This window comes from Anguilla anguilla, chromosome 15, assembly GCF_013347855.1.
Source record: "Anguilla anguilla isolate fAngAng1 chromosome 15, fAngAng1.pri, whole genome shotgun sequence".
In the NCBI taxonomy this organism is placed as follows: Eukaryota; Metazoa; Chordata; class Actinopteri; order Anguilliformes; family Anguillidae; genus Anguilla; species Anguilla anguilla.
This window is the reverse complement of record NC_049215.1, coordinates 13,051,286-13,063,429: the sequence shown is the minus strand read 5'-3', so window position 1 is coordinate 13,063,429 and position 12,144 is coordinate 13,051,286. Positions and strand designations below refer to the sequence as shown.

Genomic DNA, 12,144 nt, shown 5'->3' with positions numbered 1-12,144 from the left:
CTCAGCGATGTCGCGCAGTGAAGCGTTCACTAGGGGCCTTTCCCAGTGACGTGAGAAATAGGAACACAGAGCTTGTCAGACCCTGTCAGCCCGCAGTGGTGCTGCCCAGAAAATAAAGAGGAAAACAGGAGAAAATGTCCAGTAGATGGTTTATTACAGGCCAGCTCTTTATGGCTTATATGCATGTAGACGTGACGAGCAGGCGGATACTGTTCACCTACTCCTGTCCCTGCACCTGTTCACCTACTCCTGTCCCTGCACCTGTTCACCTACACCTGTTCACCTACTCCTGTTCACCTGCTACTGCCCCTGTTTTTCTGCTCCTGAAATTGGCTGTGCATTTTCCTGGGTTCTCCATGTTTCCTCTGGGGTGAGCTCCTGAGGATGTGTGATATGAGAGACTGAAAGCTGCCTCTCCAGCACTGCTCTCTCATCTCTGCTTTGCTTTTACACATGCTCAGTTACACGCACATTCTCTCAATCTCTCACTCTGATATCATTCACTTTTCCTTTTTCACTTTGCTCTATTGGCATGATGTAGGACAGATTTTTGAAAACGGAGGTGAAATAAAACAAGGAACAGTGCAGAATTAACTGTTATCTGTGTGACAGCTCCCAACCCCTCTCAAAAAAGGGAAAAAATGATGATTTTTTATGGACATTTGATTATATAATGTCCTGTATGCACACGTGCACAGTGCGCTTACTGCCTTTGTCTCTCCACAGATGTGCCTATTCACCAAGCATCTATTGTGATAGTTCCTTATTGGATTGCGGTTGTGTATTAATTAAGTTCTTGCACACAAAGGCAGAGTGGTTGGTTTGAATTAGCGAACTAACGAATGTCTGACAGGGATATTCCATAAACAACTTAGAGCGCTGCTGAACTATCTGGGCTGTAACACATACATATTTTCCCCGTTGCTGTAGTTTGCTTTGGTGTGGGGTTTGTTACTGTTGGTCTTGGCACAGTTTGCAGATGTTGGAGTGATGTTGTGAGCGATGGTGGGGAGTGGCGTGTTTGCGAGGTGGGCAGACTGCAAACCCGGAATGTGGCATGGATACGGGTGGCGTGGTGGTGTTTGCATGAGTTACATAGTTACACAGCCCGATGCCGATCTTAGCATTGATTTCCCCTAATGGGAAGAGTTCCACCTCTGAAGCCCCGGGTCCTCTCTCCTCTTGGACATGCGTGGAGACTGAGAGGGGCAGAAGGCCGCAGGGTCTTCACCGGCAGCCTGGCAGCAGCTCTGTCTCAGCCTTAGAGAGCTGTGTATGTGAGCCCCGTCTTCGGGGGGTCCTGTCACAACTACGCCCCAGGCTAGTTAGTCACCTTCAGAGCGCGACTTTTTCGTGATGCATCCCTGCTGTGCTGGTGCCAGGGACCGCGCTGCCCGCACACGCTTCTGCTGGTGTGGAGGAGAGAGGTGGAGAGATGTGTTCAGATAGGCTAATTCCGGCCCCGGTGCAGGGCGCGAGCAGGCCGGGGTCTGGGGAGGAGGAGGGACTGACAGGGTGGATGAGAGAATGAACTCCACAATGTGTGGGGACGTCTGAGTGATTGTGGTCAGAGAGAAAAGTGGCACGGAGCATTAAAGCTCTCGTTCCTTTACCGTTTCACCATCGCTCAGGCTGGAGTAGCTCTCTATCTCTCTTTATGTTAGTACCCCTGCCCCGCTGCCCATATCTTTCTCTTTTTCTCTCTCTCTTTTCTCACATTGCTTTTCTTTCCTTCAAGTCTTGTCTTCACACTAAGCAGCAAGAGTTGGTGGGAAGATGCGCAAAACAAAATCCTCTGTCTGTGTGCGGTTTACTGGTGGCAGGAGAGATTAAAGAGACACGGAAGTTTCCAGCCAAATACGCCCCAAACTACAGGACATGAAAAACCACACTTCTGTTACAAGCCTCAACAACAGTTTCATGTAGAATGGAATGGAGTTAAAAAAAAACCAAGAGACTTGGTTTTGTTTTTATAACTGAGGTAATGTGCATGACTATATTGTTTTCAGGTGAATGTCTGTGGAGACATAGTGTAGAGTGTGCTTATGGGGACTGACATAGGGTGTGTGTGCAGAATTAGTTTATAGTGCGTTCATGGGTACTGACAGGGAGGGAGTGTGTGTTGAATTAGCTTATGGCTCCTGACAGAGAGGACGTCCGTGGAGACTTGGTGTAGAGCGTGTTTATGGGTACTGACAGAGAGGATGTATGTGCAGAATTGGTGTAGTGTGCGTTCATGGGTGCTGACAGGGAGGGAGTGTGTGTTGAATTAGGCTAGAGTGTGTTTATGTGGACTAACAGAGCGGGTGTGTGTGGGGACTTGGCGTAGTATAGATCTCTGCATTCCCCTGCTCTACAGACAGAGGTCTAGTCACATACCAGCACATTAATGGTGTCTGTGTGTGCTTGTCTTTGTGTGAATGTCATGCATGTTTGGAAACTGGTAATTTGCAACAGATTTTTCTAAGGATTAATGAAACATACATACACACATACAGACACGCACGCACAAAAATCTAAAGCCTATAAGAAGCTTTGCGCATTGATTGTGTTACTATGTGCTTAAAAACTACATACAGCTCAGTCCAGAGATTGAGAGAAAGAGAGAGAGAGAGAGAGAGAAGGGAAGAATTTACATGACAGACTACAATGCTTGTAGGAGGGCTTTTAATTTCGTATACACTGTGTCACCAATTAACATTCATTTGTACATCATAGAATGACCTGTCAAAGGTAGGGGGTGGATCCAGCCAGCACAGAGCTTGATTTTTTAATGGGGATTACAGGGATGGCTGAGAAACAGCTGCTTTTTAATTCTCTTCCGGTTGATGAAAGGACTTTGGTGTGGGGGGTGGGGGCAGTAGGGGGAGGGCAGGGCACGCGGCGCTGCCTCTCAGCATAGCGCACGGGGAAATGTGGGCCAGAGCACGCTGGCAGCGGGCCGGCAGCTAAGCCCCTGCATCTCATTAGATGTGTGTTACTGACCTGATGGTTCGCTAACTGATTATCGGCTGCAGTGGGGCTCCTGCGGCCTCTAGGGGCAGCGGCGCAAAGCTGGGTCACAATATTGCATCATCCCACATCATCCCACAGTCAGGAGATGACTTTGCTGGAGCCACATGCTACGCGTGTAGAGTACAAGGAAAATACTCTTGTGTATGTGCCATTCTAAGTTATTTATGTGTTCCAAATTTTAAAAAATCCTTCTCTTCCGTACGTCACCATAGCAGCTGCTTGTGTCACTTCCTCTCCGCTCCCTGACATGCACATGCGCCTGCGGGGGAGGCGTGTCCCCGATTTTAAGGCACGCGTTCTGTTTGCTCTGCTTGTTTTTGTGTCTTTACTGCCCTCTAAGCTTCGGTGAAGTATTCATGACACTTTCAGTCTGTGACCCCCATGGCACGCAGAGGCCAGACTGAAGTCAGTTTATGTCTCGGAATCATGTAGACTTGAAACGGCAAGGTACATACTTGGGAATGCTCCTATAATGAAATCCTATTCTCCAGCGTGTTGTAGAATTCAATAGCTGGTAACCTGCTGAAGAATTTCCCACGTTTTGCTAAGTTTTTTTTCTGCCTTTGAATAGAAGGGGGCACGGAACCTCAGTTCCTATGCACTTGATTTTCTTTTTGATCATCAAAAAAGCTCATTACTGTCAGTAAAATAATTATGCCACTTATTAAGGTAAATGTGCTTCAATGAAAAGACTTGGCAGCCTGATTCACTGCACAGTGTAATTAGTCTTTTTTTGCAATGCTAGATAATGCATTTGGCCACTCACCTGGTCACCTGTCATGGACGCCTGTCTCCTGCATAACGAAGCGGAACACTTGGTGTGAATCACTGCCAGCTGACTCACTTAGCACTAGTGTACTGCGTGTTATTCATGGTTTTGTTGCGTCACAGCAAGACTGAGACACCTGACTTGGAATTTGGCTTAGATTGTGAGAGAGAACAGACACTATGGAAGGAGTTGAGATTGGGTGTGTATGTGTGTGTGTGTGTGTGTTGGAGAGAGAGAAAGAGAGAAAGAAAGGGTCCTGTACTATTTTTTGCTAATATTTGTTTTTTTTATACATATTTGCTATCTGTCTGTGGGGCTTTTGGGCGGAGGTAACTGGGGTTTGTGATTTTTAACTGGGTGGAGTGCACGTCTTTCAGTGGGTATTAATGGCAGGAAATGTTCCATTCTCTGCAACTCTGTCGCTGTCTTATTTCTCTCACCATGTTTACTCTTTTAACCCTCCCTCTTTCTCTCTCTCTTTCTCTCCCTCTCTCTCTCTCTCTCTCTCTCTCTCTCTTATATACTCTGTCTGTGTCTGTGGTGGAGGTGAAGTGGGCTCTCAGCCAATCAGCCAATCACTCGTTCAGTTGATCGATTGGTCAGTCAATATGCACATAATATGTGCCTTTGGACTCTGTTCAGAAGTGTGTTTCCCTGTGTTGTAGTTATACACATGATCAGGGGGTTGTGTTCGTGGGGTGTTGAGTCGGGGCGCTGGTGTTGATTTTAACCCCCCCCCCCCAGTTGGTGCTGCTGAATTATACATGCGGAACCTCTTTAATTAGTCAGAGAAGCCGGTTTGAGGCTGCAGATCTGCCCGAGGGATTCCTCCACACCAGGGCGGACGACCAGCAAACAGAAACCGCCTCCAAATTTCTGTATGCGTAAATAAAAAGGAGTGGAAAAAACCAGCGGTCACTTCAAGTGCAGACGTGTCTCCTGTGAAGACGCCACTCAGATAGCGGGGCGTGTCTTTTATTAGTAACACTAATTAGAAACGCAGCCCCGTGCCCCCACCCACCCCCCACCCCCCACCCCCCACCCCTCATCGCAGCGCTCCTGCTTAATTCTGACTGGTCTCCCGTGGTCATGATCCTCTTTCTCTCCTTCTTGCTCTCAGCTACGTCTAACAGCACCGTGGAAGGCCTGGATAACCAGGAGGGAGGAGTGTGCAAGACCAAATCCATGAAGATCGTCATGAAAGTGGGTCAGAGTAAGTACAGCGTCAAGGTCTTTATTCCGGATGTCTCCATGTCTGCGGGCACCTGTCTACCTCTTCTTACTCTCCCTGTTCTTACCCTCTCTACCTCTTCTTACCCTCCCTGTTCTTACCCTCTCTACCTCTTCTTACCCTCCCTGTTCTTACCCTCTCTACCTCTTCTTACCCCCTTTTTCTCTGCCGTGTTTTTTGTGTGTTCTTCACTCTCAGAGTTGAGTTGTACTTCAGTGCCAGGGCATACCACAGCAGTTAGTAATGGTACAAGAAATAAAGACAAATGCTAATAAATGGTACATGGCGAGTACTCGGTGCGCTCTGGGAGATGGCGGCAGGGCTGGTTGCCGTGTGGAAACAGGAACAGCGTGCGTGGCGGGTTCCTGTGCCGCGTGACAGACTGACGCTGAGCGCAGACCCCGCTCCAGCCCCCGTCATCTCGCCGCTCTGAAATCGGAATGTCATGCGGACAGCTCCCCTGGAGCTGGGACAGCTGTCCCGGCCCAATCCCCCCCCCCCCCCCCCCCCCGAGTGCTCGGCCCGCCCCTCTCTCGCTAAACCCCTGACGCAGAGCGCAGCCGCGCCCTTACCTCACCCGAAACTGAGCTTGCTTTACTGCCGCTGCCAGTGCGTTTATAATCAATACCACCCTGCCATTATGATGCATAAATGCATATTTAATATTTTATACAGCTGAACAGTATGACCTGTGAACAGAGTCTGATTTTGATAAGTGTGATGGTGAACAACATGATAACAATACAAATAGGTATACAAATAGGAAAACAAATTCACCAAACTAATGAACAGCTATTTAAAAAAAATCTCTTATTATATCCATTATTAGTGTTGCATTATGGTATTACTCTTGGGTAGCGGTTCTGTGTGATGCTAATAAAGTGCAGAATTAATGCTACTGTGTCTCATGTTGAAACCCGCACTTCTGCACTGTGGCTTACTGTGGCGCCGGCAAAGGATTCTAATTACTTTCTCTGCTAATTAATGAAAATGACGATTATTAGTAAATCACATAATTACTACTGAGGCATTTCCCAGAGACCATAGACATCAGAACAGGCTGTAGGCAGAAGACGATGATGATATCATCGTTAGTTTAAAATAGTAGAGAAGTAACAAATGGCTTTGTCATGACTGGACCTATATTTAGTGTTTGTCTCTCTTCCAGGTGCTACTGATCCAATTTCACCCAAAGAGTACCCCACCAGGTACCCCCCCAAGTACCCAGGGGGAGGGGAGAAGGATCCAATCAGTAATGGAAATGAGGTGGATACGCACGGTATGTCCTTTCTGTCATTCGGAGAGGGGGGGAGGGGCACTTATTAATTATGTACCTATTCATGCCTGACAAGGGAGATGATGAAGTGTGTGTGTGTGTGTGTGTGTGTGTGGGAGAGGGAGACGAGTCTTTCGCCTCTGTAGTCTCACCCTTTCTTTGTGGAAAGCTGAATTTCTCTGGAAAGCTTTCCAATCACTTTCTTGTGCTCTTGCGCTTGTACTCTTGGCATATTGCATGGAGCTCTTATCTTTATTAAACTGCAGTTACATTTGGAAATAAAATCTCAATTTCTGAAATGAGCTAAAAAGTGGGAAGGCCCTGACCTGTGCAGCCCGCACATCATTATTCCGGCCTGCTGCGCTGCTGGACCACACTGAGTGGGCACACGTGGGTAACTAGCCACACCCCTGTGCCCCCCCATTTAACCTTTAAACGGCTATTCCAAGTACATAGAGCAGGGGTACCCTACCCTGGTCATTGACAGTCACAGGATCTACTTTTGTTTTTCCCATAAATCAAGTAAGGTGATGTGTAAACAGCTGCTTTAATTGATCAATTAATGTTGAAAAACAAAGAAAACCAACGGAACAGGGTAGGGGACTCCAGCAGACCCTGTGGTTGGGGACTCATGAGGGAAACACTATTCAGCCTGTGCTCTGGTGTGGGGGAAGACTGCTGGGTTGTCTTTACTTTGCGTAAATGCCTGCATGAGCATTCCCTCTCATGGCCCCAAGCGTTCAGACCCAGAGTTCAGACCGAACATTCTCGCTGGGGTTTTAATGTATCTTTGTAAGACGTCCAACGTTTAATTCAAGCCTAACAGGTTTGGCTGCTGAATTTGACTAGGCAAAAACAAAACCCAAACTTGCCCTGAGGGAGAAGCGGTGAGACACACTAATGTTTCTCGAGTGCTGCCTCACCATGACAACGGCAACCTTTTTGTGACCTGTAGCATAGAGATGGATAAACAGCGGTAAAGGAAGGTTACAGTCGTGTGGGTGGGCTTGGAACTGAGCGCTGTATGTGAGCCTTCCTGGAGCTCCTCCCATTTTCCTGCTGACCTCACCTATTGTGCAGGAATTGCGATGGGTTGTGGGCTGTGAGATGGTACAGTGCATTTCTTTCTGGTCATCCTCTGTTGAGGACCTCCTTCCCAGTCGTCCACATTAGAAGTGATTCCTTTCACTCGGTTTGTCTGTTCTCCTCTCCCTGTGCAGAGATGTGCTTTCACTCACTCAATTACTTTCAACTCTGTTTCTACTGAGTTGTGTTCTCTCTCTCTCACTCTCTCTCTCTCTATCACAGTTCAATTTTGGCAGGAAAACTGGAGACATACTGCCAAGAATATAAAGAAGGAATACAATATGAAATTTTAAATACCTAACTATGCCATAATGTTTACAATACAAACATAACGATGATCATAATATAAAAACGGATATGAGCAAAAAAAATTCAGGTGCCTTTATGTCTCCCTGCCCCTCCCCCTCCCCCCCTCTCTCTCCCTCCCTCTCTCCCTCTATCTCTTTCTCTCTCTCCCTCCCTCTCTCCCTCTATCTCTCTCTCTGTCTCCCTCTTTCCTTCCCTCTCTCCCTCTATCTCTTTCTCTCTCTCCCTCCCTCTCTCCCTCTATCTGTTTCCCTCTCTCTCTCTCCTTACCTCTCTCCCTCTATCTCTTTTTCTCTCTCCCTCCCTCTCTCCCTCTATCTGTTTCCCTCTCTCTCTCTCCCTCTATCCTCTTCTCTCTCTGCAGTAGTCATATATTCACTTGCTGCTCTCGTTCTCTCCCTGCAGACGCGCGTCAGAGGGGCGACACGAGCGGCAACGGCGGGAAGCCGTCCAGCATCATCGGCTCGGAGGTGGCGCTGTTCGCCGGCATCGCGTCGGGCAGCGTCATCTTCATCATCATCATCATCATGCTGGTGCTGCTGCTTCTGAAGTACAGGAGACGGCACCGCAAGCACTCCCCGCAGCACTCCACCACGCTGTCGCTCAGCACGCTGGCCACGCCCAAGCGCGGAAGCGCCGGCGGCAACAACAACGGCTCGGAGCCCAGCGACATCATCATCCCGCTCAGGACTGCAGACAGCGTCTTCTGCCCGCACTACGAGAAGGTGAGCGGGGACTACGGGCACCCCGTCTACATCGTGCAGGAGATGCCCCCCCAGAGCCCCGCCAACATCTACTACAAGGTCTGAACTCGCACACAGCCGGGGCTGCTGGCCACTGACCACCTTGTTTCACTATTATTATTGTTATTATTCCTATGATTGTTATTAATATTATTATAATGCTTAGTGTGATGACTGTAAATCCGGTGGTCTGCGAGAGCTCCTGGAGGGCCGCTGTGTGGGTGTGGGGGTGCTCCCCCGCGCCTGCTTGTTTGGGCGTCACGGCCGGCGCCCGGGATACAACAGGGTGCTCGTGGGGAGGGCAGAGGAAAAAGAGGCCCCTGTCGCCTCTCTCTTGAACTCCCCCCTCCCCCCAAAAAAAGGAAAGTGACTCTACTACACCTCTATGCCTGGAAAAGGATGGCAAAGAGAGAGAGAAAGAAAGAAAGACTCAGAGAGGAAGAAACAAAATGAGCGGATTGGCTAGCCACAAACTCATTTTAGTTTTTTTTTTTTCGTGAGACATTCTGGGAATCTAAGATGGGAAGGATAAAAACGGAGAGTGACGTCTGGACGTTTACGCCATGCTCTCCGCACTTCCTGTCTCACGGAAAGCACTCTCGCCCATAAACACTTTTGCTCATTCTTAATCACTTCACTGCTTCAGGACCTTCTTTTCTTCCCATCCTCACTGTCCTCCATTGATTTTTAGTGTTGATTTGTTTTCCTCACCATTGTTACTTGAAGGTTTAAAGTTTTTTTGTTTTTTTAATGAAATGTTTTCATAAATGTACTTCCCATTTCAATTGCCGCATCCAGATTCTTTTTAGACCTCTAAATTATCATGGATTTGTCCCACTCGTATACACGTGCTATTCACACATTGTGTAGACACGCAGAGATGACCTGTGTCACGATGACACGGTGTCCATGGCTTGCAAACGCAGAGGGGTGGGCGAAGAAGCCTGAGGGGCGTTAACTGATTGGACCAGATGAGGAACAGACCTGTCCTCTAAGTACAGGAAGCACTGGGAGCAGGGGGCGGGACGACAAGATGGTGAGACCTGCGTTTTATTGGATGCTGCCGTAAAGCAACCAATCCAAGCTTACGAAGTGTTTTGAGTTAGGCTTCGGAATATTGTACAGATGACCTCATTGTTTTCCCCCTGTGGTTGGAGAACTCAATTACAAGTGAAGGGGAATGGCATCTGTAGGAGTTGTTGGTACAGGCAGTAACCTTAATTAAAACCTTGCCTTACTGCAGTTCGCTCACAGAGGAATGGAGCCCTACTCTAGCTGAGCATAGCCCAGGGTACTGAGCAGTCTGTGTATCTGTGAGCAAAGAGGGAGGTGCTCGACACAAAGCACAGGAAAGCCAGTCACAAACTCGCTCACATTAACATTGTTTTTATGTTCACCATTCTTTGCAGATTGATGTACCCTTTTAAAGGAGAGATTTGAACAGACAAGGAATAAAAAGATACAATTAAAATAAAAAAGATGACTATTTATGATACATAGCACCTGTGACGTTTTTTTGAGGTTGAGTGTGTATGAAAGTAAATAATTTATGGCAAATGCACATTTATGCAAGCTAGGTTTTTATGATTAACATTAGTTTTCATTCACATTTTAACAGCCCCCCATTATGTCTAAGCTGAATTTTTAAACACAGAGCTGGAGAAGAGGGGGGGGGGGGGGTGTCAGAAACATGTCCTTGATCCAGAATAGGTAAAGTCGATGTAAAAGTCTCTTGGCAGAACAGAACTCTGAGCTCTACAGAGGGTCAGAAAGGAGCAAAGCATCACACTGGCACAGACCACTGATCCCACTCTTTCCCAGGGGATTATTGGAAAAAAATTCCCACAATTCCCTGTGGGGCTTTCCTTAGTAGTTTTCTATGCTTGTGTGCTTGTTTATGTGTATGAGTGTGTGTGTGTGTGTGTGTGTGCATGTGTGTGCCTGTTGTGTGTGTGTGTGTGTGTGTGTGTGTGTATACTTACCACCTCATGTCAAACAAAACACAGCTATTTTTGTATCTGTCATGCAAACTTCATTTTATTCCTCACACCTGTATGACTGTCTGTATTAAAAAACAAGCAACAAAGAAGAAACTGAATGGATGAGTGTGGAAAATTTCACTGTCGCTTACCGTCAATATTCAGAGACACGCATATTCTCTCATTCCTTCATTGAGAACATGACTTACCACATTACAAAGCCTTTTGTGACCTGAAATTGCGCCTCTGTTGCGGCTGCAAAACCTGCAAATATGCAATTTTTATCCGTGTTTTGGTTTTTAGCAATTAAAAAAGATATAAAAAGTGTTCTTATGGTAATGATGGAAAATCTCATTATGTGAACCTACTGTTCATTGTTTTGCTTTCAATTGGTATTATTTTCCTAAATTGGTCCCTTCAGTATCTTGTTTGACTGTGTGCTGTAGTTAAGAGGTAAACTGTGAAAAAAAAACAAATGTTTGAAACAAAATGCATCTGGTTGATTACTAAAGGAAAAAACGGAAACAGAAAAACGAAAAAACGAAAAAAAAAAAAAACTGCTGTTGGGTTCCTGTCCAACTGGGGCAGAATATGACAATCTTATTAGTTTCTTTAAATCTGAAGACCTTACCCAGCAAGCACATACCATTCTAGTGATGCTGCTGTGACGTTTTATCAGCATGATGGAATTCGCTGCAATATTACGATGATGTTGATAGTTAGCTGGGCATTGCGTCTTCAGGCTGTTTGTAAAATGCCTTGCTCTTATGGTCAACCCTGGTCACTTGACTCTGAAATTTGCACCGTACATCTGTAGTTAAAATATTGTATATACGTTAACGTTTGTATTGTATATTGAACCTGGGTTGTTACGATAGCCTTATTCACCTTTTAAAAAATCAATGTGGAAAAAAAGAGAAAAACAAGAGACACAACATGAAAACTATGTACTTTTTTTGGTTACCAGCTTGTGTAAATACAGAAAACGAAACCTGACAATTTTTTTTATAAACTCCTAAGTAAGATGTTTTGTATAAAATTTGAATCTTTTGCTATGTATTTTAGCTAGAGCTCATCAGAAAGCCTGTACCCTTCCATCCCCCCTTTTGCACTGTTTCATGGAAATTTGGTTTAAAAAAGAAAAAAAAAACTTGCCAAACCGACTGCTGCATATTTGTGCCATAGGTGTGTACCATAAATATTTATTTAATTTGTTTTTATTTTTTATTTTATTTGTTTAAGTTTTTTGTCCAGTTTGTAAGTAACAGTATTATGATTGAGTTGTACAAACCTCCCAGGTTTCTTTAGTCTGTTATGGGTTCTAGGTGGATTTTAGTCCTGCCCACCAAGGCTGTGAATAATGACACACATTCCACCTGTCTGTTACAAGCGGAAATGGTTTTTCAATAAAATGTTTTTCCTATGGAAATATGGAAATGGTCTCTCTCTCTCTCTCTCTCTCTCTCTCTCTCTCTCTTTTTTACACACACACCACACACATACACACACACACACACACAAATTAAATATCCTCAATCGCATAAGTAAGCAGCAGCATTTAAAAGTGTAAGATATGATCATGCACATTCAGATGGGATACAATAGTTAGGGACCTAGATATTTCTGTTTAGCCAGGTACTGTCATGGTTTTGGCTGATGCCACCATTTCTTTTCCTTCCTGCGCCTTTTCTTCAGTTATTACGGCCATTGGTTTTTTCATGCGCCTTTTCTTCAGTTAT

At 45.9% G+C, this 12,144-nt stretch overlaps 1 protein-coding gene across 1 annotated transcript in view; it reads left to right on the top strand.

Moving 5' to 3' along the window:
* Nucleotides 1-11,830, top strand: part of LOC118214626 (ephrin-B2a-like) — a 24,501-nt gene extending 12,671 nt beyond the window's left edge. The window contains exons 3-5 of the mRNA XM_035394743.1: nucleotides 4,905-4,997; nucleotides 6,184-6,294; nucleotides 8,089-11,830. Of these exons, the coding sequence (XP_035250634.1) occupies nucleotides 4,905-4,997; nucleotides 6,184-6,294; nucleotides 8,089-8,492 (608 nt within the window). The 3' untranslated portion in view covers nucleotides 8,493-11,830. The remainder of the gene's footprint in view (nucleotides 1-4,904; nucleotides 4,998-6,183; nucleotides 6,295-8,088) is intronic.
* The last annotated feature ends 314 nt before the right edge of the window (nucleotides 11,831-12,144 follow it).